Raw genomic sequence first — 26,045 nt, forward strand, 5'->3', positions numbered from 1 at the left:
GATACAGGAAAGCCCTTTTAAATGTCTCCTTCTCCTGCTCTGCCATTCTGATGTTTCATCCTCCAGAGTATCCGATCAAACAGGATGAGAAGCAGGGCTGTGTGTCTCTCCCTACTGGCTGTCTGCTACATCTCTCAATGTTACCGCATGGAGAGTGTGTGTTACCGGCTGGTCAGAGCTGGAGATAAATACCGAATACTTTTACTTGTTGCCATTTTTGAGGTATTTTCCACACAAGTCGGTAATTTACCTCACAAGTCGGTAATTTTACATCTGAATGTGTTAATAGGTTTAGTGAATTTGCATTTGGCAAGGTGGTCTGTAAAATCAGCTGTTGTCTGCGTTTCCGAATGCGGTAATGCTTAGTAAATTGAGGCCTATATGTGTTGTACTCTAGTAGAGTGTACAATCTTCAAGGGCAGCGGATGTTGCATGGAAAACAATGTCTGACACAGAAATGGTCAGTGAGATGCTAAGAATTCCATCTTATGTGGGGAGGCCTATGCTCTTCTCTGGCATTCTTCACAGTATGTGAAACAGCATAAAACACACATAACAGCTGTCTTGTCTTTTCAAACAGAGAACAGACAGCATGACTCAGAAGAGGGGAGGGAGATAACAGAGTGAAGAGCAGACAGTATGACTCATCAGAAGGGAACGGCTGAGGAGGGAGTTAGCAGAGAAGAGGGCAGACAGCATGAGTCATCAGAAGGAAGTGGTGGGGAGGGAGTTAGTAGAGAGGAGAGCAGACAGCATGACTCATCAGAAGGGAACAGCTGAGGAGGGAGTTAGCAGAGAGGAGGGCAGACAGCATGAGTCATCAGAAGGGATGGGTGGGGAGAGAGTTAGTAGAGAGGAGAGCAGACAGCATGACTCATCAGAAGGGAACAGCTGAGGAGGGAGTTAGCAGAGAGGAGAGTAGACAGCATGACTCATCAGAAGGGAACAGCTGAGGAGAGAGTTAGCAGAGAGGACAGTAGACAGCATGACTCATCAGAAGGGAGGGGTGGGGATGGGGTTAACAGAGAGGAGGGCAGACAGCATGTTTTATCAGAAGGGAGGGGTGGGGATGGGGTTAACAGAGAGGAGGGCAGACAGCATGACTCATCAGAAGTGAGGGGTGAAGAGTGAGTTATTAGAGAGGAGCAAACAAACAAAAAGAGGGACATGGAGAGCCCAATATAGTGTAGTATGAACTGGTGAATGAAGGCGTGTGGAAAGAGTATGTGCAGTATACTCACAGGTCAGGGTTACCGCATAGGCAACCATCCATCCATCCATAGATTAAAGGAATACTATCGACACCCAAGTGTTCTAAAATGAAAATGTACAAATAATGTCTAAGTAGCTGTGTAAACATTTTCCTACTTTTCATGTTAAATATCAGAGGCAAAAGCTGTAATTTATTGAGGGTAGGATTTAGCTATATTGGGACAAATCAATTGCAGAAGGGGTGTCTGCTTCAATGCACAGCCAGAGTTGCATATCAGACTACAGAAAGCAAATATCAAACATATCAAACTCTGAAAGCAAAAACAGTATGAAAAGCTGTGACAATTCGTTACGTTTCCTCTGCTCTCTTCAGACACTTCAGTCAGAAACAGAGCTCCCAACAGCTGCAGCTCCTGTGTCCTGTCTCTCTCTGTCACACACAGAGCTACCACAGAGCTACACATAGAGTTAACTGTCAGCAGTTTTGGCATCAGTAAACTTTGAATGTATTTTGCTAACAGTAAACAAAGAAGTTGCTACTAAAATGTATACACCAGTACTTAGCAGCACTTCCCAAACAATTCCTGTGTCAATTGAAAAAATATGTGAATCGATAGTATTCCACCAAGGGTGGATATGTATGATGTAGTATGGATACAGAGGCACTAGATGGATAAAAAGATCTAAAATGTTTAAAAATGAAGAGGGAGTGGTGGACTTACCTCCTCCGGGCAGGCTCAAGAAAATGCCCATCAATTTTCAGCAAAACTATTTATTTACATATTCCGGTAAAATACAACGTGTTTCGCGGGAATAATCCACTTCCTAAGGCAATAAGATGGAGCATATACAAAACAGGTCTGGTACTATGCCAAGCGCCTCTGGCATATTAGCAGAGAGGAGACCGGACAGCATGACTCATCAGAAGGGAGGGGTGAGGAGGGAGTTAACAGAGGAAATCAGACAGCATGACTCATCAGAAGGGAAGGGTGAGGAGGGTGTTAGCAGAGAGGGGAGCAGACAGCATGACTCATCAGAGGGGAGGGGTGAGGAGGAAGATAGCAGAGAGAAGAGCAGACAGCATGGCTCATTAGAAGGGAGGGGTTAGGAGGGAGTTAGCAGGGAGGAGAGCAGACAGCATGACTCATCAGAAGGGAGGGGGTGAGGAGGGAGTTAGCAGGGAGGAGAGCAGACAGCAGGACTCATCAGAAGGGAGGGGTGGGGAGGGAGTTACCAGAGTGAAGAGCAGACAGCATGACTCATTAGAAGGGAGGGGTTAGGAGGGAGTTAGCAGGGAGGAGAGCAGACAGCATGACTCATCAGAAGGGAGGGGGTGAGGAGGGAGTTAGCAGGGAGGAGAGCAGACAGCAGGACTCATCAGAAGGGAGGGGTGAGGAGGGAGTTAGCAGAGAGGAGAGCAGACAGCATGACTCATCAGAAGGGAGGGGTGAGGAGGGAGTTAGCAGAGAGGATAGCAGACAGGATGACTCATTAGAAGAGAGGGTTGAGGAGGGAGTTAGTAGAGAGAGGAGAGCAGACAACAGTATCTCATGTTGACAGATGTTTTTTTTTTTTATACTGAGGTACACTCCCACACAGAAGCTGTGTTGATAACACACAATGATAATCTTAAGCAGCTAAAAAGATATCAGGATGAAATTTTATTTTTCAGCCCAGCCCGCTTTTCCATGTATGTTGGAAGAAATTGTGGTTGAAAGTGCTCTGAGGAACTGAACACAGTGACAGGATCCCTGTAACAAACTAATGAGGCAAGTTTCCAACAGTTAATAAGTCTGGCAGGATACAACCGCGTCAGACTCTCTCTCGAGGGGGCTGCTGCAGTCATCGTTTTATAATGTCTAGCGCACGGTCCATGTATCAAAAGCTAATTCAGTACTAATAATCTCCCTTGGCAGGCGGTCTCCTGTAATGAAGGCTTTTTACAGAGGCCATTATCGGGGTTAATGTGCAACACGTCTGAAGGTGGGCAGAAAATAACAGATAACGATTTGCGGAGAACTTTTTTTTTTATTATTATTATAAGTAAACACTTTTGTGAATGTTGCAACTGCAATAACACAACCACAAATTTATACGCCACTCTGCAGCCCCGCCCTGATTTGTTATGACCCAGGTGAGAGTCATAAATCCTAATAATTTAAAGCAAACCAACTCGGTATTAGGCAAACATTTGTTTAAAGGGAACCTGAACCAAGTCAAATTATTTAAAATAAATACACAATGTACCTGCAAATGAATATTACATACTTACCCCACCGTCAGTTCCTCTCACAAGCTCACCATTTTCTTCTTACAACGATCCCTTCCAGTTCTGAGAAGATTTTGTCAGAACTGAAATATACCAGTTGCTGTCAGTTACATATCAGTTGTTGTCAGTTATGACTGAAAGGACAACTGAAGAGCAAGGTAATGTCCATGTTTTCCCATGGCTCAAGTGGGCGTTATTACAGTGTGCTGACCAGAAAGCTGTTATGGGGTAATGGCCATTTTCGAAATGGAAGATGGAGAATTCCATTTATCACAGTGGACAAACAGGCACAGCCAGTTCTAACTACAGTGGGGCCCTGGGACAAAAAGTAACTTGAAGAGGAACTCCAGTGAAAATAATGTAATAAAACAAGTGCTTCATTTTTACAATAATTATGTATAAATGATTTAGTCAGTGTTTGCCCATTGTAAAATCTTTCCTCTCCCTGATTTACTTTCTGCCATTTATTACATGGTGACATTTTTACTGTTCAGTATACAAGAAAAGCAGATAGCGTGCACCTTCCGTCTAAAATCGTGGTTTAATGGCACAACAGACAGTCTTTATGATCAGAACCGGGACAAGGTCCTCCAGCACCCAAGGCTGAGACACCAAAGTGCGGCCCTCCATCCCTGCCACCCCAGCTTTCACACGCTGATTGCTATTAGACTAAGAGGGCCACAGGGACCACAACCTCTCCAACACCTTAATATCTAGTTATCTGGCTTGCAGTCACTGCCATGTATCCCCTTTTCTTATTTCTTTCTGCTTCAAACACAATTAGGAATGACAGCTGAATGAATTCTGCGCCCCCTCCTACACTGCGCCCTGAGGCTGGAGCCTCTCCAGCCTATGCCTCGGCCTGGCCCTGTTTATGATAGTGCAAGCAATGACAACATATCATACATTAGTTGGCATATGGTGGCAAAAGTGGTCAGGCAAATCTTACGTGACCAGCGGTGACAGGGTGACTGGTGCTGGAGGTGGGTGTCCGGCTAAGAGTGGTGGAGCGACGGCCGTGGTGGAGTGGTGGAGCGACGGCATAGACGCGAAAACAGCCGTCGCTCCACCACTCTTAGCCGGACACCCACCTCCAGCACCAGTCACCCTGTCACCGCTGGTCACGTAAGATTTGCCTGACCACTTTTGCCACCATATGCCAACTAATGTATGATATGTTGTCATTGCTTGCACTATCATAAAGACTGTCTGTTGTGCCATTAAACCACGATTTTGGACGGAAGGTGCACGCTATCTGCTTTTCTTGTATACTGGACATTGTTATGAGTTTCTTCTGTTTCAACAGAAGTGCGCACGCCAGGTTGGCACTTTGATGATTGCAAGTTGCATGGTGCAGGGTGCTGGATAGTTTATTGTGCCAAGTGTCATTTTTTGGTCACTCAAGTTGATTTTTGATGGGTTGTGCCACACACTTACGATTTTCTTTCTTTTGAAATGGACATTTTTACTGCTGGAAGGTGATGTAGCTGCTGCATGCTTTTTTGGCAGTTGGAAACAGCTGTAAACAGCTATTTCCCACAATGCAGCAAGGTTCACAGACAGGAAACTGCCAGGAGTACCACGGTCCTCAGAGTTCCTTGTGGGAGGGGTTTCACCACAATATCAGTCATACAGCGCCCCCTGATGGACTGTTTGTGAAAAGGAATAGATTTCTCATGGGAAAGGGGGTATCAGCTACTGATTGGGATAAAGTTAAATTCTTGGTCAGAGTTTCTCTTTAAGGGCTCCCCTGACAACCCCCTTCCAACCAAATCACACCCAGGGACCCTGAGCCGGCTGCCAGGCCCAATCCAATACCCCCCCCCCCCCTTCCCTGTCACACATTATCATTAGGTGTCCATCATATGTCCCCTAAAATGCGTGTTTGGGGTTCCCATTATTTACCTCCTTCTTTTCCTATACAGAATGTACACACAGCATCCTCACTCTCATGGGTCACCATAGCTGGAGGGGAGGAGAGGCACCTTGGGGGGCCCACACTGGCTCTGGGGCCCTGAGGCAATTGCCTCCTTTGCCTCTATGGAAGCGCCGGCCCTGCAAACAAGACGAGGAGAAAGACATTTATGAGTATATTGTCTTGTCACTTATGGTATCCCTACCATAGTCCTATGTCTATGTCATGTAGTGTATGTGTCGTAGTCTAGGGCCAATTTACAGAGAAGTCTGTATGTTGTTGGGATGTGGTAGGAAACCGGAGTGCCCGATGGAAACCCACACAGAGACGGAGAGAACATACAGTACAAACTCCATGCAGATAGTGCCCTCGCTGGGATTCAAACCGAGGACCCAGTGCTGCATGAGTGCTAGCCGCTATGCAACCATGCTGCCCATCCCACGTTTACTTTAAGGGGGACTTAAGCCTGGGAAGAAAAAAAGTTTTACTTACCTGGGGCTTCTACCAGCCCCCTGGAGTCGGCCTAAACGAGCCTCTGATCCCACGCCGCAGCTTAGTTTAGTTTTCGCTGATTGGCTCTGTCACCAGCCACTGCACCTGCTCCGCCCCTGGCCGCGCGTGCCCTCATTCACGCTCCCGTGGCGCAGGCACAATACGGCGAGGGGCTGGAGGCTCATTCAGTACCGGCGTGGTCACAGGTCGACTTCAGGGGGCCAGGAAAAGCCCCAGATAAGTAAAACTGTTTTTTTCCCCCAGTTTTTAAGCTACCCTTTAAGCAGCTAATAAGATATTTGGACAAAGTTTATTTTTTGGGCCACGCCCTCATTTCCATCTGTGTCAGAGGGAAGGATGAGGGGAAAAACTCTGAGAAATTAACAGGGTCCCTTTAACAAACTAATAAAGCAAGTTAATAAGTCTCGCGGGATGTAACCACATAAGACTCTATCTCTCGAGGGGGCTGCACGGCCCACGTATCAAAAGCTAATTCAGGACTGATAATCGGCCGCGGCAGGCGGTCTCCGATGATAAAGGCTCTTTACAGAGGCCGTTATCGGGGTTAATGCGTGACACATCTAAAGGTGGCCAGAAAATAACAGAGACGCGCGGCCTGGCGCCGCTCCTGCTGCCACCTTCCTCGCCGCATAGGAGACGTCACGCTATAGGTAAAGTTGGAATTAATTTTCCCCTGGGTTGGCAGGTTTTTTTTTTTTAACATTCTAATTTTCCACTAAATGAGACATCTGTTTCTGAGGAGAGGAATTTTCGATGGTTTCCATAGTAACCATCATCCTGCGCATGAAATGTATTCGAATGGTTACCTCAGAAGAAAGAGGCAAAAATTTCACAGAGTGGCGCATTCTGAATAATCGCCTTTTTTTATTGTCCACCAAATATTTCATTTTCGGCAGAAAAGAGGATTTTTTTTATTTTTCTACGGACGGGAGGCTGTCATTCGAGTTTTCTGGGAAAAAATAAATACATTTCTAATAAAATGGTTCATCTGCCTCCTATGTGCAGCGTAAGAAGATGGAAATCCATAAGGATGGTCAATGAGATGAAAATAATTTCGAGTAGATGCAGGATTATGCAAATTTTGTATGCAAATGTATGCACCTTAAAAAAATTGACCAATCGAATTTGCATAATGCTGCATCAACTCAAAATTATTTGCATCTAATTGACTATCCCTAGATGGGAATAGTGGTGGAGGGAGGGGCTTTGGGGAACTTACTGACCTATAAGAAACCTTGTCATCTCCCCTCGATCTGTGATTCGTCACCGAGATGCTCCACAAGTGGGGGATGAGTCAGAACACCGCTGACAGTCTCGACAAAAATGTCCACGAGCTTCCGGCCGTTCCACAGATTTTTGTTGAAACGGCTTTGCGAATTGCATTGAAGCCGATGATGCTGACTTTAGAGGTTAATAAGCAAAGCCACCATGCATGCTAGAGTCACCAAGTTTGCTAGATATGTTAAAGCAGGGGTCCCCAACCTTTTTTGGCCTGGGGACCGCTATCCATACCAAAGTTTTCCCTGGGGACTGGTGTGTGTGTGTGTGTGTGTGGGGGGGGGGACTTTATGGGCAGGGTGGGTTTCATGGGGGAGGGGCTAGGTACAGGTATAGTTGCCCCAGTATAGGGATTATAGTTACCCAGGTATAGGGAGTACAGTTGCCCCAGTATAGGTAGTATAGTTGCCCCAGTATAGGTAGTATAGTTGCCCCAGTATATGGATATACTGTAAACAGCGATTTCCCACAATTTAACAGGGTTCACAGACAGGAAACTGCCAGAAGTACCTCGGTAATCAGAGCTTCTTGTGGGAGGGGTTTCACCACAATATCAGCCATACAGCCCCCCCTGATGGTCTGTTTATGAAAAGGAATAGATTTCTCATGTAAAAGGGGGTATCAGCTACTGATTGGGATAAAGTTAAATTCTTGGTCGGAGTTTCTCTTTAAAGCAGTATAAAACTCTGAGATAATATTCAATAAAAACATGTTTTCCTAGTTTTATATCCCAGATATTTATATTCACAGAGGTGCCAAGCTTTGATTGGACCCCGTGCTGTGTGATACTCCTGTTGCTTATTGCCTGATGAAGCGGGCTCTGACCTGCGAAACGCGTTGCCACTTGTTTTAGGAGTATGTGAATAAATTGTGTTTTACTTCAATCAACAGCAGTTGTGTCTGTATTGGGTCGGGCAGGTCCACCACCACCACCCTAACATTGTAAACGTTTTTAGTGATTTTTACCCTTCTGGTGCCTCTGTACATCTTTCTACATATCAAGATATCCACCCTTGGTGGAAGGGTGTTAAACCCTCCTTTTTCTTCTATCTACAGAGAGCGACGTCTTAATCCTGAGTGGGGACTAGGTGTGCTCATTCGGATTCCGCGGAAATGCAATTTCCGAAATTCCGATCGGAAATTGCATTTCCGCATCGGAATGCGGAAATCGGTAATGCAAGTGCGTTAGGTTTCTGTTTAATAAACCCTGAAAATTGTTGTTTCTAGGACTTACAGGGGCTTTGCTATTAACCGCTAAAGTCGGCGGATTTTCACTGTAATGTAAAATGCAGAAAATCTGCTTCTGCCTACTTTCTGCATTTACATTACAGGAAAAATCCACCGAATTTAACAGTTAATAGCAAAGCCCCCGTACGTCCTAGAAACACCAAATTTTCAGGGTTTATTAAACAGAATCTTCTGAACAATATGCAAAAAACGTTTTCAAAAAGACCTTATAGTTTTTGAGAAAATCGATGTTAAATTCGGGTGGAATTTCCGCGATTTCCGGCGGGAAATTGGTAGCGGAAAGCGGAATCGGTATTTGGCAATGGCGGAATGCGGAATTACCGCGGAATCGGAAATTGGCATTTCCGACCATCCCTAGTGGGGACAGGCTTGTTCTCCCCACCTGCTTTTACAGTGGTTACCTTGGAGGTAACCCTGGTTTGTAAGTATAATACTTACAATTCATATTTTTCTCCCTTTCTCCAATACAGACTACACTATATTGGGCTCTCGGTTTTCTGCTTTTTACTGGAAATTAAATTGTATTGCTTATTTTCTCACACTATAGTAAGAAACTCAGGAAATAGGATTCCCCAACATGTACTTTATCATAGCTGCTATTCCATTTCTTAGAAGTCAATCAGCCTACTCAGATTAATTGAAAACAACAGACTTGCTAACAAACCTCTCTCCCCATTTGCAGGCAACCCTGGTTCTATGGGTGGGGATTTAATCTTCCTCGGGGGCAGGCCTTACTAGACAAGTGGAACCTCATACCAGAAGGCACCGACGTCCTCATAACACACGGACCTCCGCTGGGTAAGTGAGACCAGGAAATGTCTGCCTGTGGGTATGCAATCACTAATAAACCTGTCTGTATTGTATAATATGAAATAATACAGATGTGTGTTTACAGCTCTGCCTGCTGGCCTCAATTCCCGGAGCATTATCAAACGTTTATCAAACACTTTATCAAACGTTTGATAATTTACCTCATGGGTAAAATCTCATTTTAAATTCACTAAGGTGTTATATATTTATCGAATGTTTTACCGATAAAACGTTTAACAAATATATAACACCTTAGTGAGATTTTACCCATGAAGTAAATTATCAAACGTTTGATAAAGTGTTTGATAAACGTTTGATAATGCTCTGTAAATTGAGGCCTTTGTGTGTTTAAGAAAACCCTAGTTTTGCTTTGAGGCAGTTTATATAAAACCAGGAGGTCTTTCACAGGCCCGGTCCGCCTATGATGCAAAGTGAGGCGACTTCCTCAGGCGGCAGAAGTGTGGGGACAGCACAGGCAGAAACAGGAAGTGAAGAGAGTGCCGAGCCAACCTATATTGGGGGCAACTGTACCTGTCTAACTTGTACTGGGGGCAACTATACCTGCCTACCAACACTGGGGGCACCTATACCTGGCTACCAACCTATACTGAGGGTGTTTTGAAGGGCTCACTGCAGCTGTAACATGTGATGCAATTTGTCTGCCGCTATTCTGTGCCTGTACTGATAGTAAACTAGCTGCAGTGTTTGCTGATTTCTGTTACCTAGAGTATATACAGTATAAGCGGTGCAAATTGTCTGCTGCTACTCTGCCTGTACTAATAATAAACTAGCTGCAGTGTTTGCTGATCTCTGCTACCCCCAGTATGTACAGTATAAGCTGTTACTCTGTGCCTGTACTGATATTAAACTAGATGCAGCGTGTGCTGATCTCTGCTACCTCCAGTATGTACAGTATAAGCTGTTACTCTGTGCCTGTTCTGATAGTAAACTAGCTGCAGCATGTGCTGATCTCTGCTACCCCCAGTATGTACAGTATAAGCTGTTACTCTGTGCATGTACTGATAGTAAACTAGCTGCAGCATGTGCTGACCTCTGCTACCCCCAGTATGTACAGTATAGGCTGTTACTCTGTGCCTGTACTGATAGTAATCTAGCTGCAGTGTGTGCTGATCTCTGCTACCACCAGTATGTGCAGTATAAGCTGTTACTCTGTGCCTGTACGGATAGTAAACTAGCTGCAGCATGTGCTGATCTCTGCTACCTCCAGTATGTACAGTATATGCTGCTACTCTGTGCCTGTACTGATAGTAAACTAGCTGCAGCATGTGCTGATCTCTGCTACCCCCAGTATGTACAGTATGAGCTGTTAAGGTAGCCATACACTGGTCAATTTGCCATGAGATTCGACCATCAGATAGATCCCTCTCTGATCGAATCTGATCAGAGAGGGATCGTATGGCTGCCTTTGCTGCAAACAGATTGTGAATCAATTTCAGCCTGAAACCGTTCACAATCTGTGGTGGTGGTGGTGCTGCTGCCCCCCTCTCCCCCGCATACATTACCTGCTCCTCCGGCGCGACTTTTACAGGTCTCAGCTGTCTTCTTCTCCGCTCTGGTTTGGTCTCCGGGTCCGGCATGCTTCACTTCCCCCTGTCTGGGGGAAGTTTAAACAGTAGAGCGTATAGGTCTGATTATGGTCTTGTATACCCGGATTTTGTTGTTCCTTTGGATATCCCGTGAGTGGAAGATGTGTGATAGGATGAAGTATGCTCTGTTGTCTTGAGTTATTCTTCCATGGCTTTCTACTGTTTCACTTCCATCGGTCTCTAGGTTGACTCCCAAATACTTAAAGGGGTTCTGTGGGCTATAACAAAAACAAAAAGTATCACTTACCTGGGGCTCCTACCGGCCCCCTGCAGCTATTAAGTCCCACGCCGTCACTGAAGCCCTCTCCATTTGTTGCCGCCGGTAACCTGCTAATTATTCATCTATTCTAACTAGACAAATAGCACTGCGGAAACAGCACGTCCTCGCTGCCACGCACATCATCTGGAGCTTACTGCGCAGGCATAGTGCGAAGTTTTCTTGCAGTAAGCTCTTGATGGGGCGCGCAGGAGCGAGGATGCGCGTGGCCACGGACGCGTAGCCGCAGTGCTATTTGTCTAGTTAGACGAATAATTAGCAGGACGAACGGAGGGGGCTTCAGTGATGGCGTGGGACTTAATAGCTGCAGGGGGCCGGTAGGAGCCCCAGGTAAGTGACACTTTTTTTTATATAGCCCACAGAACTCCTTTAAAATGTTTTACAGATTCTAGATTATCGTCCCCTTTTATTATGTTCTGTGATGGTCCTCTCTTTCTTGACTGTCTTAGAAATTTTGTCTCATTGTTTTCACCAGGCCTACCTCCTTGGCCTGATTATTTAGATCGATATAGGTTTCTCTTACCGTTGCCAATGTTCTGCCCATTATGTTGATATCATCTGCTTAAAGAAAACCTGTAACAACAAAAAGTTCCCCTGGGGGGTACTCGCCTCGGTAGGGGGAAGCCTCCGGATCGAGGCTTCCCCCGTCCTCCTGTGTTCCACGGCGGTCTTGCTCTGGCCCTCCGAACGGCGGGGATGTAAATATTTACCTTCCCAGCTCCATCGGAGCATATCGGCTCTCCACTCGGAGATAGGCGGAAATAGACGATCGCTGTCAGGCCGCTCTACTGCGCAGGCGCAAGTCTCCTGTGCCTGCGCAGTAGAGCAGACCCGACGGAGAACAGCTATTTCCGTCTTTTTTTTGTTACAGGTTCTCTTTAAGCTATCATCTGTATACATTTTTTTCTTAGAATATTTGTTTGGTTTATTGACATTTTTCTGATGACGTATTCTAGGGCTACATTAACCCCCTTGGCGTTATGATTCTTTCCAGATTTTGGGGTCTAAAAACGGTGCAATTTTTTTGCATGCTTTTAGATCCTAAAACCTGGAAATAATCATGCTGCCAGGTAGTTCTGCAGCAGCTCAGCTCTCACTCACCTCCCTGGGATCCAGCGCTGCAGTTTTCCCTCCATCCATCAGGTGTCGCTGTAACCCTATAGTGAGATTGCCGGCTGTCGTCATGACGACAGCCGGCAATCTCACTATGGGGAAACAGAGCCTCGGAGGAGAGAAGAATGGTGGCTGATGTTGGGTACCCCGGGAGGTGAGGTAAAACGCCCACTGCACGCATTGCTCTGCCCAGACCTCCCGCCGGCTACCACGAGTCCAGCTCGGGGATACCGCACCTGGCATATTACCCTCCCCCCCCCCAGCTGAACTCGTGATTACGGCTGAGGAGGTTAAACAGTGCTGGGGCCAACCCGTCTTCTTGCTTTAGACCTTGCATGATTCCCCATCCCTCCCCAAAACAGTTCCCCGGGGTCTAGTGCTTCCCCCCTCCATCTCTCCCTTATGGCTTCCATGGTGATCTAGGGCTTCACCTCCAATATAGCTTCCCCGGTGGTCTAGAGTGGGCCAAACATAATGCAAAGGGGGAAGCACTTGTGGGCCGAATGTGATGGCTCCGAGGGCCAGCTTTGGCGCATGGGTCAGAATTTGACATGTATGACAAAAGTGAATTCACTTTCTCCATCAGTTTTGCACTGTCAAGATTTGCAGATTGGAAAATAAATGCAATAAATGTTCTTGTTTTGCTCAGAACTAGTTATCACATTTTGTTTACAGCAAACCCCCTTTAAATTGCAGAAAAAAAGAGCCCGTCTGGGAGAGGCGCCTGTAATTGAGCTGATAGAGATGTGCTAATTAATCATGAGATATCGGGATACTGTGACAGACACACATTACATCCGCATCACACATCCATCATAGCACCTCGAGAAACTGAGCTGATCACTCAGAAGTCTGACTCGTGAAGGACACAACGTTCTGAATGTCTAAATCAATGACAAGGGAAAAAATACCCTCTGATAAAATCCTGCTTCTATAGATGATATTTGAAAACTTCCTCCCTACATGAGTGACTGAGAAGCAATATCCACAATGTGGAAGGAATTGGCAAAACATTAGTATAGGCTATTGGTACCAAGTATGACCATTAGGCAGGCTGAGTTAGCAGGGAAGCTGTGCTGTGTATAGAGATCAGGGAGGGGTGTGTGTAGGGCGGGGACTGAGAATATCACATGATAATCACAGATGCAGAGGCTAAAGGGAAGCTGTGCTGTGTATGGAGATCGGGGAGGGGTGCAGGGTGTGTACAGGGCAGAGATCAGGGAGGGGTACAGGGTGTGTGCAGGGCGGAGATCAGGGAGGGGTACAGGGTGTGTGCAGGGCGGAGATCGGGGAGGGGTACAGGGTGTGTGCAGGGCGGAGATCAGGGAGGGGTACAGGGTGTGTGCAGGGCGGAGATCAGGGAGGGGTACAGGGTGTGTGCAGGGCGGAGATCGGGGAAGGGGTACAGGGTGTGTGCAGGACGGAGATCAGGGAGGGGTACAGGGTGTGTGCAGGGCAGAGATCAGGGAGGGGTACAGGGTGTGTGCCGGGCGGAGATCGGGGAGGGGTACAGGGTGTGTGCAGGGTGGAGATCAGGGAGGGGTACAGGGTGTGTGCAGGGCGGAGATCGGGGAAGGGGTACAGGGTGTGTGCAGGACGGAGATCAGGGAGGGGTACAGGGTGTGTGCAGGGCGGAGATCGGGGAGGGGTACAGGGTGTGTGCAGGGCGGAGATCAGGGAGGGGTACAGGGTGTGTGCAGGGTAGAGATCGGGGAGGGTTACAGGGTGTGTGCAGGGTGGAGATCAGGGAGGGGTACAGGGTGTGTGCAGGGCGTAGATCGGGGAGGGGTACAGGGTGTGTGCAGGGCAGAGATCAGGGAGGGGTACAGGGTGTGCGGAGGGCGGAGATCGGGGAGGGGTGCATGGTGTGCGGAGGGCAGAGATCAGGGAGGGGTACAGGGTGTGTGCAGGGCAGAGATCAGGGAGGGGTACAGGGTGTGTGCCGGGCGGAGATCGGGGAGGGGTACAGGGTGTGTGCCGGGCGGAGATCGGGGAGGGGTACAGGGTGTGTGCAGGGCGGAGATCGGGGAGGGGTACAGGGTGTGTGCAGGGCGGAGATCGGGGAGGGGTACAGGGTGTGTGCAGGGCGGAGATCGGGGAGGGGTACAAGGTGTGTGCAGGGCGGAGATCGGGGAGGGGTACAGGGTGTGTGCAGGGCGGAGATCAGGGAAGGGTACAGAGTGTGTGCAGGGTGGAGATCGGGGAGGGGTACAGGGTGTGTGCAGGGCGGAGATCGGGGAGGGGTACAGGGTGTGTGCAGGGCGGAGATCAGGGAGGGGTACAAGGTGTGTGCAGGGCGGAGATAGGGGAGGGGTACAGGGTGTGTGCAGGGCAGAGATCAGGGAGGGGTACAGGGTGTGCAGAGGGCGGGGCACTATCAGAATTCAGCTGTTAGACTCCAAGATTTGTAGTTATACCTCTGAGCAATTGTTGAAATGCCATGTTCTGTTTTTCAGGATTTTTAGACTGGGTGCCCAAGAAGCTGCAGAGAGTTGGCTGTGTGGAGTTATTGAACACGGTACAGAGGAGAGTACAGCCCAGGCTACATGTCTTTGGCCACATACATGAAGGTGAGTCATGCTACATCATACTTCTATACAGGTCCATCTCCGAAGACATACGAGGGAGGAAACACACTTGTGTCTTTAAGAGGGAGAAGCAAATATTTTACCCACCTCATTATCTCTCCACCATGGGGTCGATTCATAAAGCATTACCGCATTCGGTAATGCAGAAAACAGCTGACTTTACTAAGCACTGAGGAAAATGTCAATTCATAAAAGCTGTTACTGCATGAAAAGCTCAAATTACCGAGCAGTGCTGTAAATTACCTCAACACATGTCAGTAAATGTCAATTCATAAAGCAGAGAATGAGCGGTAAAGCCACAGAGCAATACCGCCTGCTTTGAAGTGGCGAAAAGAATGTGGAGAGTAGACTGTGGGAGCCAGACTCACAGGCAGAAGCAGAGGCAGCTGTGACTGACAGGAGCAGGGAGCCAATAGAAACAGCCCGTCTCCTGCAAGTCTGACTGATGGAATCTGATAGGACCTGCAGCCTTCACCAGAGCGAGATTGGAACAAAACAGGCATCCCCTGAATACCTTAGGCCAGGGGTCTCAAACTCAATTTACCTGGGGGGCCGCAGGAGGCAAAGTCAGGATGAGGCTGGGCCGCATAAGGAATTTCAGAATCGCGGCGCATCGCCGCCTCTGCCCGCCCCTCTCACTCTTCCTTGACAGAGAGGGGCAGGGAGAGGCTGAAAGCTCTGCCCCTTTCAGGAAATGCCAGCAGATTGCCCCCCGGGCGATTTGGGGGCTCTGCAGCCCTCGTTTAGCGGCGGGGATGCGGCAGATTACTTGGGAGCACTGAAGCGAACTATAAGGAAGCTTTTGCCGGCGAGGGCCGCAAAATATTGTATCGAGGTCCGCAAATGGCCCGCGGGCCGCGAGTTTGAGACCCCTGCCTTAGGCTGTGTGTCTGGTTTAACATCTTGGGTACCTGTTAGAAGCTAGTGGGGAAAATCACCCAAGCAGGACATATGTAAAGTTTCTTGGAAGTTAATCTAAGCTGTGACAATTAAATAGAATGTTAAGAAAGACTAATAGACAGATTCAGAGCAAGCAGAAGCAGTATCACAAAACATGTACATCTAAAGGGATGTTGGGATGCCTGGCTGCACGGAACAGCTTGTAATGAGCTGTTACTGCAAAGGTTTTTGTCAATGGGCTTCGGTAATTTACCACACTTCTATGGCACCTGTGAAAATGTTTATGAATTAGCACACAAAAGTCTAAAATACCGAATGCAGTATTTTCCTGACAAGATTTTTTTTTCGCACAGCCTTTTATGAATTGACCCTATGTGTCTGCCCAGTGCCGTCATTTGTGGACTGAAGCCTGCGCTGTGATGTAGTGGTCATGGGACTGTGGGGGTCATTCCACTACTGGTGAAGGTGCACCATATTCAATGTGTAATGTAAGGCCAAGAAGAGCCTTTGTTAATTAAGGTGACCATACATCCCAACCGTCCCGAGTTGGCCGGAACTGTCCCGGATTGGGAGGTAGCATACCGAGTCGTGCGGCAGACCATCCCAACCCCTTCACCCCCAATGTCCCTGCACCGTTAATATAGACTATCCATAACAGGGAGCAGTGCCTCTCTCACTGCCTCCAGCACTGTGTGACCTCTTGTCATCAGTGCTCAGCTCTCCCGCTGGTTCCTGGGAATCTCTTCTTGCATTTGTGTAATCATGTGACATGCAGGAAGAGATGCCAGGCACTAGAGGGAGAGCTGAAAGGAGGACGCACAGTACTGGACTCTGGCGGAGGAGGTGAGAGAAGCACTGCTACTGCTGCTGTGACCATATGCTGCATTATATACCGCAGGATGGCATCGGGACATAGGCTGGGCCACTAACACTAACAGGGAAGCTTGATTGGGGAGGGAGGGGGGAACTACTAAACTACCAGGGAAGCTTTTTTGGGGAGGGAAAGGGGAACCACTAGACCACCAGGGAAGCTTTTTTGGGGAGGGAGGGGGGAACCCTTAAACTACCAGGGAAACTTTATTGGTGAGGGAGGGGGGAACCATTCGACCAGTGCATAGTGAAAAATACACACTGTAGCATTATTTCAGAATCCGATATCCTCACCATAAATTGTGAAAGGAACATACTCTAAGTTTTGGGATAAATAGTAGAAATAGCCAAACAAAATTTGTGTTTTTTTTTATCTACAGTAGCACTTAAAGTGAACCAGAGACGAAGCACCCTCATGTATTTTACCATATATATCAGTAAGAACATTAGAGAGAACACCTACTCTGCTCTCTGTTTCATCCTCACTGCTAAAAGTGTCTGTTATCAGCTGTGATAAGAATCCCGGACTGAGCATTCAGTCTGGCTTTGCGGGGAATAATTATAGCTGAGTCATTATAGCAGAGCCACAAGGGGGCAGGCTTGGGCTTGAAAAGACACCAGAGAAGACAGACTCCGCTATAATCTTTCCGTAGCAAAGCCAGACTGAATGCTCAGTCGGGGATTCTTATCAGAGGTGATAACAGTCAGATTAAACAGAGAACAATGAAACAAAGAGCAGATTAGGTGTTTACTGTCATGTTCCCACTGATTTATAAGGTACAATACATGAGGGTGCTTCATCTCTGGTTCTCTTTAAAAAAAAAAAAAAAGATGGAATTGGTAGAACTGAGAAATGGTGTTTTTCATTTTTTCCCCTTTTTTCCCATTAAAATGCAAACAAAACAAAATTGTTTGAGGGAAAAAATGCCATACAATGAAAGCCTAGTTTGTCTTGAAAAAAAACTGATATACAGTGGTGTGAAAAACTATTTGCCCTGTTCCTGATTTCTTATTCTTTTGCATGTTTGTCACACTTAAATGTTTCTGCTCATCAAAAACCGTTAACTATTAGTCAAAGATATCATAATTGAACACAAAATGCAGTTTTAAATGATGGTTTTTATTATTTAGTGAGAAAAAAAACCTCAAAACCTACATGGCCCTGTGTGAAAAAGAAATTGCCCCCTGAACCTAATAACTGGTTGGGTCACCCTTAGCAGCAATAACTGCAATCAAGCGTTTGCGATAACTTGCAACAAGTCTTTTACAGCGCTCTGGAGGAATTTTGGCCCGCTCATCTTTGCAGAATTGTTGTAATTCAGCTTTATTTGAGGGTTTTCTAGCATGAACCGCCTTTTTAAGGTCATGCCACAACATCTCAATAGGATTCAGGTCAGGACTTTGACTAGGCCACTCCAAAGTCTTCATTTTGTTTTTCTTCAGCCATTCAGAGGTGGATTTGCTGGTGTGTTTTGGGTCATTGTCCTGCTGCAGCACCCAAGATCGCTTCAGCTTGAGTTGACGAACAGATGGCCGGACATTCTACTTCAGGATTTTTTGGTAGACAGTAGAATTCATGGTTCCATCTATCACAGCAAGCCTTCCAGGTCCTGAAGCAGCAAAACAACCCCAGACCATCACACTACCACCACCATATTTTACTGTTGGTATGATGTTCTTTTGCTGAAGTGCTGTGTTACTTCTACGCCAGATGTAACGGGACACGCACCTTCCAAAAAGTTCAACTTTTGTCTCGCCGGTCCACAAGGTATTTTCCCAAAAGTCTTGGCAATCATTGAAATGTTTTTTTGCAAAATTGAGACGAGCCTTAATGTTCTTTTTGCTTAAAAGTGGTTTGCGCCTTGGATATCTGCCATGCAGGACGTTTTTGCCCAGTCTCTTTCTTATGGTGGAGTCGTAAACACTGACCTTAATTGAGGCAAGTAAGGCCTGCAGTTCTTTAGATGTTGTCCTGGGGTCTTTTGTGGCCTCTCGGATGAGTTTTCTCTGCGCTCTTGGGGTAATTTTGGTCGGCCGGCCACTCCTGGGAAGGTTCATCACTGTTCCATGTTTTTGCCATTTGTAGATAATGGCTCTCACTGTGGTTTGCTGGAGTCCCAAAGCTTTAGAAATGGCTTTATAACCTTTACCAGACTGATAGATCTCAATTACAGTACTTTTGTTCTCATTTGTTCCTGAATTTCTTTGAATCTTGGCATGATGTCTAGCTTTTGATGTGCTTTTGGTCTACTTCTCTGTGTCAGATAGCTCCTATTTAAGTGATTTCTTGATTGAAACAGGTGTGGCAGTAATCAGGCCGGGGGTGACTACAGAAATTAAACTCAGGTGTGATAAACCACAGTTAAGTTATTTTTTAACAAGGAGGGGCAATCACTTTTTCACACAGGGCCATGTAGATTTTGAGGTTTTTTTTCTCACTAAATAATAAAAACCATCATTTAATACTGCATTTTGTGTTCAATTATGTTATCTTTGACTAATAGTTAACAGTTTTTGATGAGCAGAAACATTTAAGTGTGACAAACATGCAAAAGAATAAGAAATCAGGAAGGGGGCAAATCGTTTTTCACACCACTGTATATTTCATTTAGATGTCATATGTAGCAATAAAGTTATTGCTGATTAAATAGGGACAATGGGACATAACTAAAATGTCAAAACTGCTCTGGTCCATACGGGGAAGCAAGGTCTGGATGTGAAGTGGTTAAAAAGGAAGTGAAGTGAAAATACAACTTATTTAATAAAAATGCTTTTTTTTTGTTTTACAGTTTTTATTTATAAATGATTTAGTCAGTGTTTGCCCATTGTAAAATCTTTCCCTGATTCACATTCTGAAATTAATCAGAGGTAGCAACATCTTTACTGCTGGCAGGTGCATCTCTGCAGAATATTTGTTTACTGAGTGTTCTGGAGCCAGTGAAAATAATGCCCGTTCTCCCAGAATTCTCTAAGAGGAGAAGTCTGCATAACTAAACAGCCTAGGCTATGACATCACTAGGAGGACGGGATTACATATCAATACACAGCAATATATAGATATAGGAAGTGTTTCTGATGCTAAAACGAGGATAAGTGGGTATCCTGAATAATTTACTGCATTCTACTGTATGTCACTACAGGGCCTCTTTAAGTGTCTATTGTGCTTTGTCTTTACAGGCTATGGAGTCATGGCGGATGGCACCACCACCTATGTCAACTCCTCTGTATGTACTGTGAACTACCAGCCGGTAAATCCGCCTATAGTTATTGACTTGCCAAACCCAAGGAACACGTGATTTGCGGAACAGATGCACTTCCTCCTCCGCTGGCTCATGAGTCCCTCTAGTGGCCGGTGCTGACTTCCTGCGTGCACCCATACAAAAGCGGTAAAGGGATTCTATGAACTGTAGGGGATTTGTGAACTCCGAAAACAATTTTATACGCTGGCATGCAGGCGCCGCACAACTGTCTTTCTAGCTGGTAGCATGGAGACCACCAAGCCAACACAAACCTGGACAGACGAATTAAATGATACCCTCACCTTCCTTAAAGGGCATCACGTCACAAAAAATGAAATCCTCCTAATGGAGGAGGCACAACTGCCTCCCACCTTCCTGTGAAATCTCCTTTTCTCTGCAGCCAATCTTTGGCCCGATCAGAGTACAGTTACTTCTACCTTAGAGCAAGACATCATTTTTTTGAGCCTGCAGTTATTTTGCGTCACAGCCCCGCCTCCTGAAACACTCCAGCTCCCTATAGGTCAGTTTATGACACACCCATTCTCTGGCAGCTGTGCTGAGAATGATCGGGATTTATCATAAATATGGAGAACGCAGAGCACATGACAAAATAGAGACAAGATAAAGCCATTTCTAAGTGAACCTAAATATTTTTGAAGATTGCATTGTAAGGTACTTTGATCCGCCTTTGCAGTTTATGGATTTTCATGACTTAATATGATGTTGACCAGTCTGTTTATAAAGCACAGTTAGGAGAAGAAGGAGACTTTTGAGGGACAAATTGTTTTCAAGCTGAACATAGAGGAACAGGTTTGGGGAGTTGGATTTTCACCCGGAACAAGAATTCTCTTTGTTACATTGGCGGATCTTCCTCTCACTTCTTCTGCCAAGCACAGTTCATGTTTGTTGTCAAGTGAATGAATTATGAATGCTTCATTTTCTTTCTCGTTATTTTTTTTTAAGCTTCTATTTTATGTTTTGTGTGTCTTTATTTCTTTATGATATAAAAATAAAATAATTTCAGGAAACTACAAAACTGTTGTAGGTCTTTAAAGGGTCCATCCAGCTTTGAAGTGGGATAAAACTCTGAGATAACATTCAATAAATATGTGTTTTTCCTACTTTTTATTACCCATATAGTTACCATATTTGCTTTTGTGCACAAGTAATATTGTCTGTCTACAAATTACAAGTCCCCCAAAGTACAGTTTATCTGCTCTGAAAGCTGCTATTGCATTTTATTGCATAGCTGCTGTATTTATATATTTAAATCTATCTAGTGATCACTTCTCAGCTCTTTCTGCTTCTCAGCTCAGTACAGCTGTTTTTGGCAGTTTGCTAATGTTTACTAAATGTATCTGACAAAATTTTGTAGACACATGCCGCAGCTAGATTACCATCAGTACAGGAACATAGCAACAGCTTATACCGTACATGCTAGGCGTAGCAGAGATCAGCACACACTGCAGCTAGTTTACTTTCAGTACAGTCACAGAATAACAGCTTATACTGTACATACTGGAGGCAGCAGAGATCAGCGCACGCCGCAGCTAGTTTAGTATCAGTACAGGCACAGAGTAACAGCTTATACTGTACATACTGGGTGTAGCAGAGAACACCACATGCTGCAGCTAGTTTACTATCAGTACAGGCACAGAGTAACAGCTTATACTGTACATACTGGAGGTAGCAGAGATCAGCACATGCTGCAGCTAGTTTACTATCAGTACAGGCACAGAGTAACAGCTTATACTGTACATACTGGAGGTAGCAGAGATCAGCACACGCTGCAGCTAGTTTACTATCAGTACTGGCACAGAGCAGCAGCTTATACTGTACATGCTGGAGGTAGCAGAGATCAGCACACACTGCAGCTAGTTTACTTTGAGTACAGGCACAGAGTAACAGCTTATACTGTACATACTGGAGGTAGATTTGGCGCACACTGCAGCTAGTTTGCTATCAGTACAGCGTATCAGCTTATACTGTACATACTGGAGGTAGCAGAGATCAGTGCATACTGCAGCTAGATTACTATCAGTACAGGCACACAGTAACCGCTTATGTTGTACATACTAGAGGAAGCAGAAATCCGCACACACTGCAGCTAGTTTACTATCAGTACAGGCACACAGTAACAGCTTATACTGTACATACTGGGGGTAGCAGAGATCAGCACACACTGCAGCTAGTTTACTATAAGTACAGGCACAGAATAACAGCTTATACTGTACATACTGGCGGTAGATCAGCACACGCAACAGCTAATCCAGTGGCGGACATACGGCCGTGCAGGCCGTGCCGCCGCACGAGGGCCCCTGAAGTTCCGTTTTCTTCAGGGGCCCATTAAGTATTTTTTTTTTTAAATTTTTTTTTTATTATTTTATTCCCCGGGGGGCCCCCCGATTCCTATCCTCCCTCACCTCGGGGGGCCCCCCTCCCGATATGCGCGGCGGGAGAGCGAGCGAGCGAGCGGCAAATGCAGGAAGTCTTCAGGGCTCTCCAGGCATCCGCTAGAGGCCCAGCCGCTTAGTCTCCAATATGTCTCCAGTTGGAGACATATTGGAGACTCAGCGGCTGGGCCTCTAGCGGATGCCTGGAGAGCCCTGAAGACTTCCTGCATTTGCCGCTCGCTCTCCCGCCGCGCATATCGGGAGGGGGCCCCCCGAGGTGAGGAAGGAAGGGAGGGAGGGAGGATAGGAGTCGGGCCCCCCACCCGGATAGCTACCCACCCGGCTACCTAACCACCTACCCACCCGGCTACCTACCTACCTACCCACCCACCAGGCTTCCTACCTACCCACCCGACTACCTAACCACCCACCAGGCTTCCTACCTACCTACCCACCCGGCTACCTACCCACCCACCAGGCTTCCTACCTAACCACCCACCCAACTACCTAACCACCCACCCGGCTACCTACCCACCCGGCTACCTACCCACCCACCAGGCTTCCTACCTAACCACCCACCCAACTACCTAACCACCCACCCGGCTACCTACCCACCCGGCTACCTACCCACCCGGCTACCTACCTACCTAACCACCCACCCGGCTACCTACCTACCTAACCACCCACCCGGCTACCTACCTAACCACCCACCCGGCTACCTACCTAACCACCCACCCGGCTACCTACCGGGCTAGTTACCAACCCACCCACCAGGCTACCTACCCACCCACCCGGCTACCCACCCACCCACCAGGCTACCTACCTACCTACCCACCCGGCTACCTACCTAACCACCCACCCGGCTACCTACCTAACCACCCACCCGGCTACCTACCGGGCTAGTTACCAACCCACCCACCAGGCTACCTACCCACCCACCAGGCTACCTACCCACCCACCAGGCTTCCTACCTACCCACCCGGCTACCTACCTACCCACCCGGCTACCTACCCACCCACCCACCCGGCTACCCACCCACCAGGCTTCCTACCTACCTACCCACCCGGCTACCTACCTAACCACCCACCCGGCTACCTACCTAACCACCCACCCGGCTACCTACCGGGCTAGTTACCAACCCACCCACCAGGCTACCTACCCACCCACCAGGCTACCCACCCACCCACCAGGCTACCTACCTAACCACCCACCCGGCTACCTACCTAACCACCCACCTGGCTACCTACCTAACCACCCACCCGGCTACCTACCGGGCTAGTTACCAACCCACCCACCAGGCTACCTACCTACCCACCCACCAGGCTACCTACCTAACCACCCACCCGGCTACCTACCGGGCTAGTTACCAACCCACCCACCAGGCTACCTACCCACCCACCAGGCTACCTACCTAACCACCCACCCGGCTACCTACCTAACCACCCACCCGGCTACCTACCGGGCTAGTTACCAACCCACCCACCAGGCTACCTACCTACCTACCCACCCACCAGGCTACCTACCTAACCACCCACCCGGCTACCTACCGGGCTAGTTACCAACCCACCCACCAGGCTACCTACCCACCCACCCACCAGGCTACCTACCCACCCACCCACCCACTCACCCACCCACTAGGCTACCTATCCACCCAACCACCCATGGGAGCTGCGCGCCGGATGGAGGCTGGGACAGGAGATCTGCTGCTGCAGGTGAGTAAATGTTTTTGTTTTATTTATATTAGCAGGTGTATGTTCTGGGCAGGTCTGCCACATGATTGCATGTATTTTCTGGGCATATCTGCCGACATGATTGCACGTATTTTCTGGGCATATCTGCCGACTTGTTTGCACGTATTTTCTGGGCATATCTGCCGACTTGATTGCATGTATTTTCTGGGCATATCTGCCGACTTGTTTGCACGTATTTTCTGGGCATATCTGCCGACTTGATTGCATGTATTTTCTGGGCATATCTGCCGACTTGATTGCACGTATTTTCTGGGCATATCTGCCGACATGATTGCACGTATTTTCTGGGCATATCTGCCGACATGATTGCACGTATTTTCTGGGCATATATGTGTATTTTCTTGAGAAAACCTGCACAATTATGTGAATTTTCTGGGGAAAGGGTCACCAAAACTTGGGCCCACTGTCTTTGCGTTGCACTTTTCAAGGGAACCTGAGGTGAGAATAATATTGAGGCTGACATATTTCTCTCCTTTTAAGCAATACCAGTTGCCTGGCTGCCGTGCTGGTCCTCTGCCTCTTATTCTTTCAACCATAGACCCTGAACAAGCATGCAGCAGGTCAGGGGTTTCTGACAATATTGTCAGAACTGAGAAGATTAGCTGCATGCTTGTTGCTGGTGTAATTCAGTTTATTACTGCAGCCAAATAGATCAGCAGGGCCGCCAGGCAACTAGTATTGTTTAAAAGGAAATAAACCCTCACCCCGGGTTCGCTTTAAGTTACAGTTAGCTCCGCCCTCATCCGGTCATTGCCACGCCTATTTTTTGCCACGGCGCGCTTAGCGCGCCGCAGGTTGTAGCCACGCCCATATTTTGCCGCGGCGCGCGTCATAGGGGGCCCACAATTACAATTTTGCACAGGGGCCCACTGCTGGCTGTGTCCGCCACTGAGCTAATCTACTATCAGTATACTACTACTGTACATACTGAATGCAAGAATTTCAGGATCATAACATGCTGTATAATTAATCACGTGACCATATTAACGCACACTGATGTATAGGTTTACTTGCCCTTAAACTATACGTTTTGCATAAGCTGGTTCGCAGTTTAACCCTTCGACCTCACAATGGTAATTAAGGAAGCTTCTCTTCCAGAAACTTTTTGCAAACAACACAGCAAGTAAACAGAACATTGGCCTCGATTCATCAACACTTAGCAAATTTGTTAACAACAGTTTGGTAAAATACCGAATTTGTTAACTTCATTTCAGGATTCATCAAAGTTATCTACAGCTGTTAGTGAACATTCGGTAACGATTCGGTAACGATTCGCTAAAACGGAATAAAGTGCAATTCATGAAAAAGAAAGTGGGCGTGGTTTAGCGTTACATTTAGGATTAGTTATCTCCTTCACTGCTCTGTCGTTATTCCTGTCAGATCATTGCTGACAGAGAAGATGGAGCCATTTGAAGTGGTTATGTATCAGCTGAGAGTGATTCAAAGGCACAGAAGGGCAAGAATAAGGTCTGCAACCATATACATTTGTAAGAGAATAGATTTATTTGCTATAACACGACATCTGCATTTCTCTTGAATCATCTTGTAAGAGAACACAGGCAGTGTCAGGGTTAACTAATTTGCTAGCTGCACTATAATTTTTTAGAAAAGGCTCCTATCAAATTGTGGGACTGTCCCAACCACTTTCAGAATCCTGGTCCAGGTGTAAAGCCCTATTCAGAATGTTGCTACGTAGTGCTCAAAGGACTGCCTTTTACCCACAATTCCATGGGAATCTTATGGCCTTGTGTTAAAGTACCACTGTAAAATGGAAATATCGACACGTTACCGAATGGTTACCGAATTGTTATCGAATTCACACCGAATGAGGAAAAACCTTGATGAATACAACTAGAAATCGCTAAACTTCGAATTCGGTAATTTAACAAACTGGAAAAAGTTATCTCAAAGAGAATGATGAATCGAGGCCATTGTCTTCCTTGTTCAGACATTGTTTAAATGTCACAATTGCAGCCAGCCCGCCTGAGACAATAGTCTTCCGGTTACCCTTCTCAGTTAAGAGTGAGACAGGCAATTAAAATGCAAATTAAAAATGTAAATT

The 26,045-nt window shown here is 46.8% G+C and overlaps 1 protein-coding gene across 1 annotated transcript in view; it reads left to right on the forward strand.

Annotated features, from left to right (window-relative positions):
• Positions 1-20,814, forward strand: part of MPPED1 (metallophosphoesterase domain containing 1) — a 114,599-nt gene extending 93,785 nt beyond the window's left edge. Inside the window, exons 5-7 of the mRNA XM_068273071.1 lie at positions 9,118-9,233; positions 14,699-14,812; positions 19,778-20,814. Coding sequence (XP_068129172.1) covers positions 9,118-9,233; positions 14,699-14,812; positions 19,778-19,896 — 349 coding nt within the window. The 3' untranslated portion in view covers positions 19,897-20,814. The remainder of the gene's footprint in view (positions 1-9,117; positions 9,234-14,698; positions 14,813-19,777) is intronic.
• The last annotated feature ends 5,231 nt before the right edge of the window (positions 20,815-26,045 follow it).

This window comes from Hyperolius riggenbachi, chromosome 3 (assembly GCF_040937935.1).
Source record: "Hyperolius riggenbachi isolate aHypRig1 chromosome 3, aHypRig1.pri, whole genome shotgun sequence".
NCBI lineage: Eukaryota > Metazoa > Chordata > Amphibia > Anura > Hyperoliidae > Hyperolius > Hyperolius riggenbachi.